Genomic DNA, 15611 nt, shown 5'->3' with positions numbered 1-15611 from the left:
GTAGGTTTGGGCAATCAATCCACCTAAATCCATATGGAAGTAGCTAGAACACATGGGGCCTAATTCAGAGTTGATTGCAGGAGAAAATTTGTTAGCAGTTGGGCAAAACCATGTGCACTGCAGAGGAGGGGGGGGGGGGGGCAGATATAACCTGTGCAGAAAGAGTTAGATTTGGGTGGGGTGTGTTCAAACTGAAATCTTAATTGCAGTGTAAAAATAAAGCAGCCAGTATTTACCCTGCACAGAAACAATATAACCCACCTAAATCTAAAGGCCAATCTAGTACCAGCGATGCTGTGGGGGGTACATACGGAGAGATCATACTAAAAATCTAAGCAATCTAGTCAGATTGCTTAGATTTTAGGCTGGGATCGCTCCGTGAGTACCCCCCTTAACACTCTCTGCAAATGTTATATCTGCCCCACCTGCAATGCACATGAGGGGTAATTCTGAGTTGATCGCAGCAGGATTTTTGTTAGCAATTGGGCAAAACCATGTGCACTGCAGGGGAGGCAGATATAACATGTGCAGAGAGAGTTAGATTTGGGTGGGGTGTGTTCAAACTGAAATCTTAATTGCAGTGTAAAAATAAAGCAGCCAGTATTTACCCTGCACAGAAACAATATAACCCACCTAAATCTAAAGGCCAATCTAGTACCAGCGATGCTGTGGGGGGTACATACGGAGAGATCATACTAAAAATCTAAGCAATCTAGTCAGATTGCTTAGATTTTAGGCTGGGATCGCTCCGTGAGTACCCCCCTTAACACTCTCTGCAAATGTTATATCTGCCCCACCTGCAATGCACATGAGGGGTAATTCTGAGTTGATCGCAGCAGGATTTTTGTTAGCAATTGGGCAAAACCATGTGCACTGCAGGGGAGGCAGATATAACATGTGCAGAGAGAGTTAGATTTGGGTGGGGTGTGTTCAATCTGCAATCTAATTTGCAGTGTAAAAATAAAGCAGCCAGTATTTACCCTGCACAGAAATAAAATAACCCACCCAAATCTAACTCTTTCTGCACATGTTATATCTGCCTCCCCTGCAGTGCACATGGTTTTGCCCAATTGCTATCAAAAATCCTGCTGCGATCAACTTGGAATTACCCCCATGGTTGTGCCCAACTGCTAACAAATTTGCTGCTGCGATCAACTCTGATTTACCCCAATGGATAGAGATGGGTTCTGGTGTTCTTTGCTCTGTAGGGAAAGTTAACGTTCATGGTGGTCAGGAGAATTGGGACACATTAAACAATAGCCGCAATCCAACCATATCCACCACTTTTGGTGGAGCCACGCCCATTGTTTTTGCCTTAAATTGTAGTTGCCCAGCAACAATTGGTACCTTTGTCCTATGTGATGATAGGTTGCCATTTTTGGGGGCATGAGGTTAAGTCTTGATCCGTTCCTTCTCCATTTCTTATCTGTTCAAACCAATGTGCAAGAGACTTTTTCTTTCTTTTTATACTTTTTGAATAGTTTTAAATTATATGAGGTCTTTTTTTACTACTGCATGCTGGGAAATATGAATTTAGGAAACTAATTTATGACCTTTGTAATAACACAACCCGCAGTACTCTATTTTCGAAACAAATTCAGCACTTACATGTTATGCAGGGCAGCACTGCCCCTCCTTCCTAACCTGCGCCACCTAGGATAAGACAAGCTATGCAGTCCTGTTTGCTCCTCCCAGCTGTTCGTCACGTTGTGACATCACTGCTTCTGCGTAGCATCAGTAGACGACATCCGTGACTCGTAAGCTTTCTGAGCCAGGCCCGTGATAGTGTAACTAAGTTCAACTGCAGTACCCCAACAGTGTAGCAGTATGGAGATGCCTGCTAATCATAAGGTTTAGAGGCCTAAATTTTACCATGCTGTATGGCAGCCCGATCTCGCTCAGAAGTGTTCTCTGCCTTATAGGGGAGCGAGCACTTTTGTGCAAATTTGTGATTCGGCCGGCCTGGCGAAGGGTGCGGGCTTAAATTGAATTGAATTCCCCCCTATCACTCATGAAGACTATAAGGCCCTAAACCTAATTTAGCACCACATCTTAAAAGAAAGGACCAGACATGATATACTTCTGATCCCACGCCCATCTCTGCTGTGCTTCCAAACGTGTTTACCACTACGGGCAGCCCTTGGGGGGCATAGAACCCTGCAATAACCTGCTACTGGTACTTGGTCATAAATACAAAGATGCACTGAAATGTCACCAGTGAAAACTGAGAAATACTGTAATATGTAATTTGCACGGTCTGTTATATAAAGTTACACTGCCATCTGCTGGTAATTAACCAAAATGCAACTACAGTACACTAACTGCCTAATGCGGGGGTGTAGGCTAATTTGCTTATTATTTCCAAATAGAAGGCAGTTCATTAGATGTTGATAAATAGCAGCAGTATAATTTGTGCAGTGTTCTGAAGATTACAGAGGACATTTATTAAAACACTTCTACTGATAATTGCAGAAAATTATGCGCTGCCACTAGTAACCAGATTGTGTATATTTTTAGTACAGTTTGTAAAATGATAGCAAATGTCTTATTGGTTGCTATGGGCAACGTTGCCTCTTTTACAGCTACCTTTTGAAAGAGTTGTCATAAATGTTTTATTGCGTGGCTGAGAATAAACTAATTTAATTTAAGGACCAACTCTCACTGACCAATCTTCTTTCTAAAGTGATCCCCATAATCGGGTTTAGCTGCGTAAAGAGTTGGGAGCCCTCGCTACCCTGGGGGTAGTGAGCTGAAATTATTATATCACGACCCTTCAGCAGAAACAGAACGGGTATGGAAGGGGGTGAAAAGACTTGAATACCGCCCATAGAATAACAACAATTTTGTGAGTTCATACCAGCCAACAGTCCACAATTGAAAATATGTCCACATTAGGCCATGTCTTGAAGACCAATCCCCCGTCTGACACAGCCAGACACTATATGCAAGAACACACCCCTATCTGTCACTGCTACTCTATGTAAGACTGCACCCCCATCTGTCACGGCCACTATATGCAAGACCACACCCCCATCTGTCACTGCTACTATATGCAAGACCACACCCCCATCTGTCACTGCTACTATATGCAAGACCACACCCCATCTGTCACTGCCACTATATGCAAGACCACACCCCCATCTTTCACTGCTACTATATGCAAGACCACACCCCCATCTCACTGCCACTATATGCAAGACCACACCCCCAACTGTCACTGCTACTATATGCAAGTCCACACCCCCATCTGTCACTGCCACTATATGAAAGACCGCACCCCCATCTGTCACTGCCACTATATGCAAGACCACACCCCCATCTTTCACTGCTACTATATGCAAGACCACACCCCCATCTCACTGCCACTATATACAAGACCACACCCCCATCTGTCACTGCTACTATATGCAAGACCACACCCCCATCTGTCACTGCCACTATATGAAAGACCGCACCCCCATCTGTCACGGCCACTATATGCAAGACCACTCCCCCATCTGTCACTGCCACTATATGCAAGACCACACCCCCATCTGTCACTGCTACTATATGCAAGACCACACCCCAATCTCACTGCCACTATATGCAAGACCACACCCCCATCTGTGACTGCCACTATATGCAAGACCACACCCCCATCTCACTGCCACTATATGCAAGACCACACCCCCATCTGTCACGGCCACTATATGTAAGACCTCACGGCCACTATATGCAAAACCACACCCCCATGTGTCACGGCCACTATATGTAAGACCACACCCCCATCTGTCACGGCCACTATATGCAAGACCACTCCCCCATCTGTCGCCACTATATGCAAGACCACTCCCCCATCTGTCACCACTATATGCAAGACCACTCCCCCATCTGTCGCCACTATATGCAAGACCACACCCCCATCTGTCACGGCCACTATATGCAAGACCACACCCCCATCTGTCACGGCCACTATATGCAAGACCACACCCCCATCTGTCATAGCCAACCACTGTATACAAGACCACACCCCTATCAGCCACTATACGTAAGACCACACCCCCATCTCGCAGAGACTATGGACCGGATGTAATGCCATCCGAGTTTGGTGGTTGTACGGGATGCTGGCCAATCTCTGATTTTTTTAAGGGGGCAATCACTTACAAGGCATTGTTTTGCCTTGTGATTGCAACTTTATAAAAAAGTCTGAGTTCGGTGGGCATCCCACACAGCCACGAAAATTGGGTTCATTACATCTGGCCCAGTATGCAAGACCACACCCCCATCTGACACAGCCATTATACGTAAGATCACACCCCCACCTGACAACCACTATACATTAGACCACACCCCCATCTGACAGCCACTATACGTATGACCACACCCCCATCTGACAGCCACTATATGTATGACCACACCCCCATCTGACAGATACTATACATAAGACTACACCCCCATCTGACAGCCACTATATGTATGAGGACACCTCCATCTGACAGATACTATACATAACACCACACCCCCATCTGACAGCCACTATATGTATGACCACGCCCCCATCTGACAGATACTATACCTAATACCACACCCCCATTTGACAACCACTATACGCAAGACCACACCCCCATCTGATATACTATACATAAGACCACACCATCTGAGAGATACTGTATATAAGACCACACCATCTGAGAGATACTGTATATAAGACCACACCCCCATCTGACAGCCACTATATATAAGACCACACCCTCATTTGACACAGCCATTATATGTAAGACCTCACCCCCCATCTGACACAGATACTATACATAAGACCACACCCTCATCTGACAGCCGCTATACGTAAGACCACACTCCCATCAGTGACATCTTGCACAGAGAGAGCTGGCCACTTACCTCTTTCATAACTGCGTATCCACATCCTGGTGTTTTAAAATGCATAACTTTGCGGGTTCCAACGGTTGTAGGTCTGAGCAGATAAACGCGCTTGGCAGTCATTTAAAGGTTTATGTTTTTCTTTTAAAATCCTGCTCACTTTGTCCTCACTTGGCCAAGAAGGGGGGTACTTGGTTTGCAACAATGCTTAGGTAGGTGGTACATGTCAAATTACATCCACATGAATGGCAGGGCCTCAGGTTCCCCAGCAGAACATTGCCCAGAGCATGACACTGCCTCTGCCGGCTAGCTTTCTTCCCGGGTATGGGACTCAGGGTCGACACCTATTGGGCGACACTAGAAATAGGTCAACATGGCCATTGGGTCGACATGAGAAAAAGTCGACATGAGTATTTCATGGGGGGGGTTTGTGTCGTTTTCTTTGTAAAGTGACCGGGAACCCCAATTAGAGCACCGTGTCCCCTCACATGGCGAGTGAACCTTTGGGCAAGATGCCTCGCTGCGCTTGGCACAGATTACCGTTCCCAATCATAGTCCACGTGGAACGTAAAGTATGAAAAAGTTCAAAAAAAGAAAAAAAAAATTAAAAACTCATGTCTACCTTGTTCATGTCGACCTAATGGTCGTGTCGACCAATGGGTGTCAACCCAGAGTCCGGATACCCTTCTGCCCATAGCAACATTCAAAATCTAGAAATAGGTTTTGCATATGCTGTGTAGCTCAATAATACTTCCCATATATGAATAAATCACCACTGCGATAAACTTCTTGTGGTGGACCTTTGATAAATGATAACTAGTATTGCATAGTATGTCCAGTCAAAACACCATGTGTGTCAGAGAATTATTCCAAGTGTCTATGTCTCATTTCATGCCAAGAGGGTGACTGGAATATTCTAGAATCACCCAAAGAAGCCGCACACCTCTTATTTTTGAATGCAGGAATTAAGTAGAATTACAGCACTGGACATATCACAGTGACGGCAATGATCCAGCATAATATAGGAAAATACTTACCAGACTGGTACATACTGTATATGCCATCTGAAGAACATGGCCCAATTGCTGCTTCTTTGTGGCTTGCACTTTTCTCAAGCTCAACAAGGGATGTATCATTAAGTACCATTCAAAAGTTTGGCACATCAGACAAAGGGGGTCATTCAGATCTGATCGCTGCGACGGGATTGTGCAAAAGATCCATCCGCACAGGCATTCGCAAGGAGATTGACAGGAATAGGCCGTTTGTGGGTGGCAACCGACCGTTTTCATGGTGTGTCTGGAAAAACGCAGGTGGGATCAGGCATTTTCAGGGAGAGTGTCCGACGTCAAATATGGTCCTCAAACAGCCTGATGTGATCGCAGCGGCTGAGTAAGTCCTGGGCTGCGCGGAGACTGCACAAAATCAGTTTGTGCAGCTCTGCTACACATGCGTTTGCACACTTGCACAGCGAAAATACACTTCCCTGTAGGCGGCGACTATCTGAACGCAGGACAGCAGAAATCACTGCCTAGAGATCAGATCTGAATGACCCCCATAGTTTGTTTTAATAAATGTAAATAGTGCAGCTGATGCCTTTGTATGGATTCTGTTCAAAGCAAATATTTTAATGTATTTTTTTTTTTTAACGAACCAAATTTGTCTGTCCTGTTTTTAGATTATATAAGGACCTCATACTCTACTGGTGAATTTGTCAAAAATGGGTGTAGAAATAGCACATATACATAGGCTTACCATACTATCCCTTTAAACCGGGACACTCATGAATTACACAGGTTTTGTGGCTGATAAAAAACAGGTGAAATGCAGGCTTGAATTAAGCCAGCCACAGAACCTGTGTAATTCACATGTGTCCCGGTTTAAAGGTATAGTATGGTAAGCCTGCCTATACGTAAAGTACTCAAAAGGGTGATCTTGTAGTGTTCAGCTTTAAGGGTAACCCCTATGCATGCGATCTGACTTTGTGGTCACAATTGTCAAAATGACATGGTCCTTCACAACTGCACTTGGCCTCTGTGGTCACAGGCAGTTCATAGCTGCAGAACCATCCAGCAACAGTGACAGGTGGCTCTGCATAGACCACTTGATCGGGCCAGTGTCAGCTCAGGCTCCACTCACTTCATTACTGCCAGGGCCGGTAGACAGCAGTTAGGCAGGTATCCTCCCGCTGGTGCTACATATAAAAAGGATAACTGGCTCTGATGCCAGGGAGGGCATAGGCAAATGCAGGGCGGTGGGTCCGTTTGCCCTCCTCTTGACAAGTGGCTCAAATTATGACTAAAATAGCAATGGTATATATTATGATTACTAGAGCTTCCGCCACAACGTGCAGTTTAAGGGACAGAGCAGAGCTGCTGCACAAGCCCAGTGGTAGCAGCTTCTACCAAATTTTCTGTGTGTTTGTGCTTCCGAGTCCTCAATCAGTGCACTGGACCAAAGAGCAGCTGCCAGTAAGAAGAGACAGGAGACCTACCATGAGGTGGAAGAATGTGTGCTTAGTACTGGGTCTATTATGTTTGTCTATTTATTTATTATGGTTTGTTTAACCTTTTCCTGACCACTTATTTATATTATTTAAATGTTTGAATACTGGAAAACATACAGTATCTAGTGTATAAAAAAAACAATGTTTACATTAATGTCCAGGGTTGTTACTAGGTTCTTCTACCGCTTCCCCAGACTCCCGCACTTGCAACAATGTTCCGCAGAGTGGGAGATTGTGGACTCCATTTGGAAACCCTCCTCTAGAAATACTGTGTTTGCCACTGGGGACCCTGCTGTGCTGCCCCCAGTATGTGGCACCTCTAGGCACGTTCTTAGTGGGCAATCTGCCACTTCATTTTATCAGCCGCTACCGTGTGAAAACACTTGTTTAAAATATAAAACCATTGTGGGACGTGTATGGATTGCAAGGCTAGAAGATGGGCTTCCCATAGGCAGCCATTCAATCCAAACGGTCATTTCAGTTTGGGGGGAAAAAAAAAATCATTTTCTTGTAATGGAGAATACCTATGTCATTTGTACAAGTATTCATTATTATTAACCACTATGAGGGGTTATCCAATTAAACCCCAAAAAGTAAAGGGTGTGAAAAATGTAGTTGTGGGGGGGGTCCAGGCTATCCAATTAGCACTTATTTTGGGTGGGGATGGATGTCCTTTTTCACACGAAAACACATAGGGGTCGATTCAATTCGGCAACAGATGAATAGCGCCAGGAATTACCTCCCGACGCTATTCAATTCAGCTAAAGTTAAGTCGGCGAATGCCCGATCTCGCCGACTTAACAGGTAGTTTTGTCGGGAGAACGGGCATTCTCCGACTTAACTACCCGCGGCGATGCTGATTCCCGACAGAATCAGCCTCGCGCCAGGCCGCGCGGCAGCACTTTTGTCGGTTTTCTTCTCTCACCCCCCGGGGGGGGGGGGAGAGAAGAATTCCCGACAATTGCGGGTAACTAGTCGCTGATTTGAATAGCGTCGGTAGCTAATTCCCGGCGCTATTCATCTGTTGCCGAATTGAATCGACCCCATAGGATACACAAAAAAGTTGCAGCCTATGTATTTTCGCATCTGCGCTCAAATGGGTGCTTATTGTGAATTGATTTTGCTTGCCTGAGGCAGGCGCAAGTTCAGTGCACTGAAATGTTTTTATTATATTAATAAAATCTAAAACAACTTCCATACAAAATAAGGCCAGTTTCATGCAAAGTAGAGAGAGAGATCAAGTACCAGCCAGTCAGCTCCTAACGGGAGGCTTCACGAGACGGCCTGTCAGGATCCCGGCAGTCACACTACGGCGCCACAGGCTTTTCTCCCTCTGTGGGTGTCCACAACACCCATAGAGGGATAATATAACCTGTGGTGTGCACAGCAAGCCACCGTGCCCGCAACGGGCTTCCTAAGGCTCGCCCCGCTGCCGGGACACTGGCAGCCAGGATGCTGCTGTCGGTATCTTGACAGCCAGCATCCCGGCTGCCAAAAAATAGTATGTATTCCCTTCTAACTGTCATTTTACAGGCTGTGGGGAAAATGATAAGAGTTGAGAAGTTGCCCATAGCTACCAATTAGCTTTGAGGTCGCATTTATCAAGTGCATTCTATACAATTATACGTAGCAGCTGATTGGTTGCCATGGGTAACTTCTCCACTGGCTCACTTATCCAGTTTTATCACCATGTCATACATCTACTCCCTGTGTTTGAAAAGTGTCAGGATCTGATTCGATGGTACTTTATCTCTCTCCACTTTATTTCTTTCCAAGGTTGATACTTCACCTCCAAAGTGAGGTGGGTGGATCAGGGATTTTATTCATTTCACCCCAGAATTTACAAATGTTGCAAACATGTGTGCGCATTGTGTAAAGCAGTGGTTCCCAAAGTTTCCTGAATCACGGCGCGAGAGTATGAGCATTTGTTTTACAGCGCCCAAGGGATAAAAGTTTTTTTATTGATAAATTTTGGCCCAAAAAAATATTTAAATGAAGTAAATTGTGACTACCTGTCATCGTTAGGTTCAGTTATGTGCTGGTGTACAGCAGTGCTTCTGAGGTTCAGTTATGTGCTGGTGTACAGCAGTGCTTCGGAGGTTCAGTTATGTGCTGGTGTACAGCAGTGCTTCTGATTGTCCACATGTTTTATGATTGGCGCCACTAACACTGCTTTTGCCATCACTTTGACTAGAAATAATTTGATTTGGTCCTGGACCAGCAACCGTAGGCACCCTGGCAAGACCCTCGCGGCACATCAGGGGGCCTAGGCACACAGTTTGGGAAGCACTGATGCAAAGTAATATTTTAACTTAGATGGTTTTATTTAAAAGTCCATGATCACTTTACTTGTAATATTCCCCCCCATCCCCCTCTCCCACTCTAGATGAGGGCGTACCCCATTCTTTTTTTTTTTTAGACATTTCCTATTTAAAATGAATTTATTTTCTGCACAAAATGGAGGCAGTCATTTTATAGCTTAGACCAATGCAGCCGATCACTAAAAACGCGTTACATCACTGAGGCATGAGACACCGTGGTACTAGTATCCAGTGAGTCCAATGGCTTCATTTTCTTAAACAAGTACAATTTAAGAGTAATATAGTGCTTTTTTTGTTTTCCTATGGCTTCGTGTTCCATACGTTTTTTTTTGTCTAGGTCCTACTATTAAACACATGAGAATGTGGCGGTGTAGCCTACCGATAATGACTGTAATTACATTAATTAACATCTTATCAAGCAAGTGGAGTTGTAGAGAGTAAACATTGCCCATTATTTTTCTCCGAGCAGACATTAATTTACAAAACTTTTCCATTTATAAATAATGCTTATCTCTGAGTCTTCCTAGCAACCCCCCCCCCCCCCCACCCACTGGCACTTTGTACAGAAATACTGCAGCTTCTGTGCCTTTGGGACTAGAGAAACTGGCATGCTAATTAATGCGACACACTAATTAACTAATAACAATGACCCAAGATGCTCATTGCTGTCATATTTGAAAGCCATTATACAAGAACCATGGAACACGTCCAAACTTCACAACAACGTTCTAAATGACTTTGCTGACAGTAGACTCCTTGTCTTTGAGCTGAATTCTCTAGATGATGATACTTGTGTAATGTATTTTAACTTTTTTTTCTCTCTTTCTTTTCTCTCCTTTCTGTAGATTTTTTCTATAATATCTCCGACCCTCATTGGCCAGTGACTATGGAAAATGACACCTGGAAAAACTCGACAAGCCTTCCTACCCAAACTTCCAATGATACAACACTGCTTCCTGGGCAGTACCAAACAATGGAGATGATCTTCATCGCCACAGTGACCGGTTCGCTCAGCTTGGTCACGGTGGTGGGCAACATCTTGGTCATGCTCTCCATCAAGGTCAACCGCCAACTACAGACGGTGAACAATTATTTTCTCTTCAGCCTTGCCTGCGCTGATCTGATCATTGGCGTTTTCTCCATGAATCTTTACTCGGTGTACATCATTAAGGGCTACTGGCCACTTGGACCCATTGTTTGTGACCTGTGGCTGGCGCTGGACTATGTGGTCAGCAATGCCTCTGTAATGAACCTCCTCATAATAAGCTTTGACCGGTATTTTTGTGTTACCAAACCATTGACCTATCCCGCTCGAAGAACTACCAAGATGGCAGGGTTAATGATTGCAGCTGCTTGGCTTCTCTCGTTTGCACTTTGGGCACCTGCCATCCTATTCTGGCAGTTCATCGTGGGTGAGAGGACAGTGAAAGACAGAGAATGCTACATCCAGTTTCTCTCCAACCCAGCAGTAACTTTTGGCACAGCAATAGCTGCCTTCTATCTGCCTGTGGTCATCATGACTATCCTGTATATTCACATTTCCTTGGCAAGCAAGAGTCGGGTCCGCAGGCACTGTCCCGAGCCCCGACCGGAGAAGAAGACCAAACCAATAAGTTCCATGAAAAGCCCTCTAATCAAACAGATCAAGAGTCCTCCTACAACCGAGGCTGTGGAAGTAAAAGGTGAAGAGAAGAATGGAGTGAAGAATGGGAAAATAGAGAAGTCATTGACCAACCTTCAAACTGTGGAAGAAAAGGAGACCTCCAATGAATCTAGTACAGCTAGCATGACCAATAACCCTCAGGAGAAGCAATTATCGAATGATCCCCCTACTGGTGTTGTCTTGGCTCCCACTCAGAGCTTGCAGCCATTGCACCCAAGGGTCAATGCTGCGTCGAAGTGGTCTAAAATCAAGATTGTCACCAAACAGACAGGCAATGAGTGTGTGACAGCTATTGAGATAGTACCAGAATGTGCAATTCCTCTGCACCAAGACTCGTCCCTGCCCAACACACGTCCAGCCAACGTGGCAAGGAAGTTTGCTAGTATTGCCCGCAACCAAGTGAGAAAAAAAAGGCAGATGGCAGCGAGGGAGAAAAAAGTAACCAGGACCATCTTTGCTATACTATTAGCCTTCATTCTCACCTGGACGCCTTACAATGTGATGGTCCTAATAAATACATTCTGTGAGACTTGCATCCCCGAAACTGTGTGGTACATAGGCTACTGGCTCTGCTATGTGAACAGCACAATAAACCCAGCCTGCTATGCGCTGTGTAATGCCACTTTCAAAAAGACTTTCAAGCATCTACTCATGTGTCAGTACAGGAATATCGGCATGGCCAGATAGGCTTCAGTCATTTACCTTGTCTGGGATTGTTTCACTTCTTATGGTGAAAGAAAAGGCTGAGAATATACAGGGGCTTAAGAGTAAAGAAAACTGTTCTCTGTGATTTACGTCAATGATATGTACTACTGTAGCCACAGGATTGCAAGAGGACATGAGTTGAATGCAATCGGCACCATTGTTAAAAACAAGTCCTGTTTTGAAGGACATGTGTAAGTAAATAAACATTTTTTAAAGAAAGTAAAAAAAAAAAACAGGCTGGGATTTTCCATGCACAGTGAACAAATGGAAAGCACCGTATGTTAAAGAACCATACACATCCTTGGGTAGTAATGACTAGATGTTCACCAGGAAAGTAAAATCATGCTCCAGGTACCAGATGGTAACTACTCGGAACTATCTTTGGCCTTCTGCAAGTATTCCTCATGCCGATGTGACAACAATCCTGGAGATCATCAATCAGTCAATGACATAGCTAACATATCAATGCTCTGCTTTTCCTACTTTCCTGCTGCCCTCAGGTGAACTGCTCTTCATTCATGGTTTCAAAGGGACCATTTCAGATTTTAGCCCAACCAAGCACCTCCTGTATGCCAGTTTTATCTGCTGCCCTCAGCTTTTCTGCAAGTCACTTCTATGCTAACCTTTGGTGGGACATTAAATCAACCGTGAAAAGTCCCTGCCCTATTCTATTTCTGTAATGTTGACATCCTCAGAACCACTGCCAATCACGAAGGCCTCTTTGGGATGGTATTGTCTGAAGCTGAGGGCAATTCTGTTTCCTGAAATTTTATAGCCGGATCTGGAGTGCCCTGAACCTCATTTTTGACCTCCTGAAAACTATTATTTGTTGCATACCGTTGATACACCTGACCTTTATACTGGTCTTACCCATCCTGCTATCTGGAAACACTATACCACATTTTAGGCTAACTCAGGCTGAGCACATAATGAGAGACTAAACAATGCTGAATCAATGTTTCTTTAACCTGTTAGTCAAGCAGTCACCTAAGCTTAGTTCAGAAGGGTCATAATTATCTATTACAGCTTCATTGCATTTTTTGACTTGATTCAAGTTAGACTTTATGAAGAAAATAACGGCATCCCAGCTTGTGAAGAACCACATGTCCCATGATGCTCAGCAAGCCACTGAGGAGAAATGTGGTTCAGCAGTATGAGTACTCAAGGTCACCCATATTTAGCGCATTAAAAAACCTCATGGTTATGGAGTTTGCCCAATTCCTAAAAGACATCCAAACTCCTTTCATGGTGGCAATATCAGAAATCAATTATATCATTATATAGTAAATAATATCACCTAAGCCGGTCTCTGTAAGAAGTTTGAATATTAGGAAAATAAATATTGCACAATAAATAAATAAATATTGAATTCCCAAATCTGGAAACTGGGACACAGTGGGATACAAAAACATTGCTTAAAAACAAAAAGTGGGTCAATTTCTTTATATTTGGCCAATTTTGCTATATTGCCCAAATGGAATGCATTCAGGCCAGATAACGTCATCCCACACGCAAGCTGTCTTGACTACTTCGGACTAGATAGAGGGATCAAGTTAGTGTAAAAAGTTTTAACTTGCCTTTAGGAAGAGATAACTAACAGCAGGGCAAGGTCAATACTTGGCGAGTAACTTTGGGTAGGTTTACAAGCAGCTGATTCATTGTTGCCTGAGCACGGGGGGGATTCACTTATTTTATTGTGGCCGCAGCTTCCATTGCGCTATTAAATAGTTTGTGCCAATGGGCATGAGTACTGCGGATACACCCATTATTTCTGCTTCCACCCTCCTGGAGTAGCGAGCACAAATCCACCCAAAGTTGGGTGCCCAAACACAGAGCGCCCAGTAGTTTGCATGGGTTTTTAGCAACTTGACACTACTAAACCGAGTGCGCTATGCACTATAAGTGATGGGCGCAAGCAGTGGGAGTGGCCTCTGGGCACAAGTAAAGTCCCCAGTGGCACAAACAACTGAATTATGACATGTGCTGCGGGCATGAGAAAACAATTGAATTGCACCTTACAACATGACAAAGTAGTGATCTTGCGTAGTCCATATGGACAAAGAGATGAAATGTCAGCCATTTTTCTAGAGTGCTAAATAATTGACAATCCCATCATTATTTCTGCATGATCGCTGTAAAGGGCGGCACCACAGGGTCTTCTATTAAGACACGGGCTTATGTAATAGGGTCTGAGTTTGCTGGAAGTGCGGGATACCTGCCGATATCTGACCTGTTTTTTAAAGCGGCAATCATTTACAAGGCATAGTTTTACCTTGTAAATACTTGTCCCTTCAAGAAAACATCCGATATCGGCCGGCATCCCGCAACTCTGGCAAACTCAGACCCTATTACATATGCCCCACAGAGTCCAACTGGCAGTGGAAGGGCTAAAGAGCATGGCATACGGCAAAATATATTTAATCATTTTTAGAAGAGCCTGACTTCTTGTTATACGTGATCATAGTTGCCATACTGACTTATTGCTTCATTCCAAATTCCACGGGACGAGGAGATTGTGTGGCACCTGTAGACAGCCCAATAACATTGTTTCTGGAACCTGGTCCTCAAGTTCACCCAACAGGTCATGTTTTCAGGATATTCTTAACTATGTACGGCAAAGATAATCTATTGTGGCGAGGAATTATCCCACCTCTTCCCAAAAAGGGGAATTCTCAGAACATGACTTGTTGGGATTCAAAAACATCAGAGAAGATCTTACCATGCACCAATCTCCTATACACTATAGAGGCACCCTATTTATTTGGCAGAACCAATATCATAAATGACAATATTTCCTAGTGCATTGTCAGTAATATTGGTAGTACACGCAGAACAGCACCCCCAGTGGGTGACCTTGAGTTCTTTTTATCCTGTGCACTGTAAGCTCTGTGCAATATTTCCTATTTATTGGTCGGATTGAGATATGTTTCTATAGCCATGGTCATTGTGGGACATCTGACAGTGTCTGCAATGCTGTATATACAGTAGGTTGGGGGAGACCGCGCAGTGTTGCTTTATGTGCGAGATGGAAGCGGTAGACTGGTTTCATATGTTACAGCTGCAGGAATTAAATGACACAAAACTGCTGGTGTGAAGTTGAGAGGAACTGGGAAAAGAATATACTTCTATTCAGCCGGCATTGCCGCAGTCACATGATGTCACCAATGTGCACGGCAACTGGAAGATAAACTGGACACGGCTACTGGCGAAAGTGTAAAAGTATCATAAGGACACTTCACAGACAGGATGGAAAGTGAGAAAGTGACAGAATGTTCTCTTTAAATTATTTTTGTTACCCTCCTAAAAATAAATAAAGGTATCTGTTATATGACTCAGATGTTTTATCAAACAGACGAAACTGAATGATGATGTCCAGATTTCCCTTATAAGATGTGCTTACTGTATTCTTCATGGGTTGAGGTCGGGGGACCGGCGCTCAGCATACCGACGCCAGGATCCCAGCCGCCAGTGTGCCGGAAGGGGGGCGAGAGCAACAAAGCTCCTTGTGGTCTCGCTGCACTCGCCACAGGTTCTATTCCCACTGTATGGGTGTTGTGGACAC

The 15611-nt window shown here is 44.3% G+C and overlaps 1 protein-coding gene across 3 annotated transcripts in view; it reads left to right on the top strand.

Annotated features, from left to right (window-relative positions):
* Nucleotides 1–15380, top strand: part of CHRM4 (cholinergic receptor muscarinic 4) — a 121549-nt gene extending 106169 nt beyond the window's left edge. For all 3 annotated transcript variants that reach the window (XM_063944521.1, XM_063944522.1, XM_063944523.1), the window contains exon 2: nt 10527–15380. In XM_063944521.1, the coding sequence (XP_063800591.1) occupies nt 10527–12031 (1505 nt within the window). In that variant the 3' untranslated portion in view covers nt 12032–15380. The remainder of the gene's footprint in view (nt 1–10526) is intronic.
* The last annotated feature ends 231 nt before the right edge of the window (nt 15381–15611 follow it).

Source organism: Pseudophryne corroboree, chromosome 11, assembly GCF_028390025.1.
Source record: "Pseudophryne corroboree isolate aPseCor3 chromosome 11, aPseCor3.hap2, whole genome shotgun sequence".
NCBI lineage: Eukaryota > Metazoa > Chordata > Amphibia > Anura > Myobatrachidae > Pseudophryne > Pseudophryne corroboree.
Note: the sequence above shows the minus strand (reverse complement) of the source record. Positions and strands in the feature narration are given on the sequence as shown.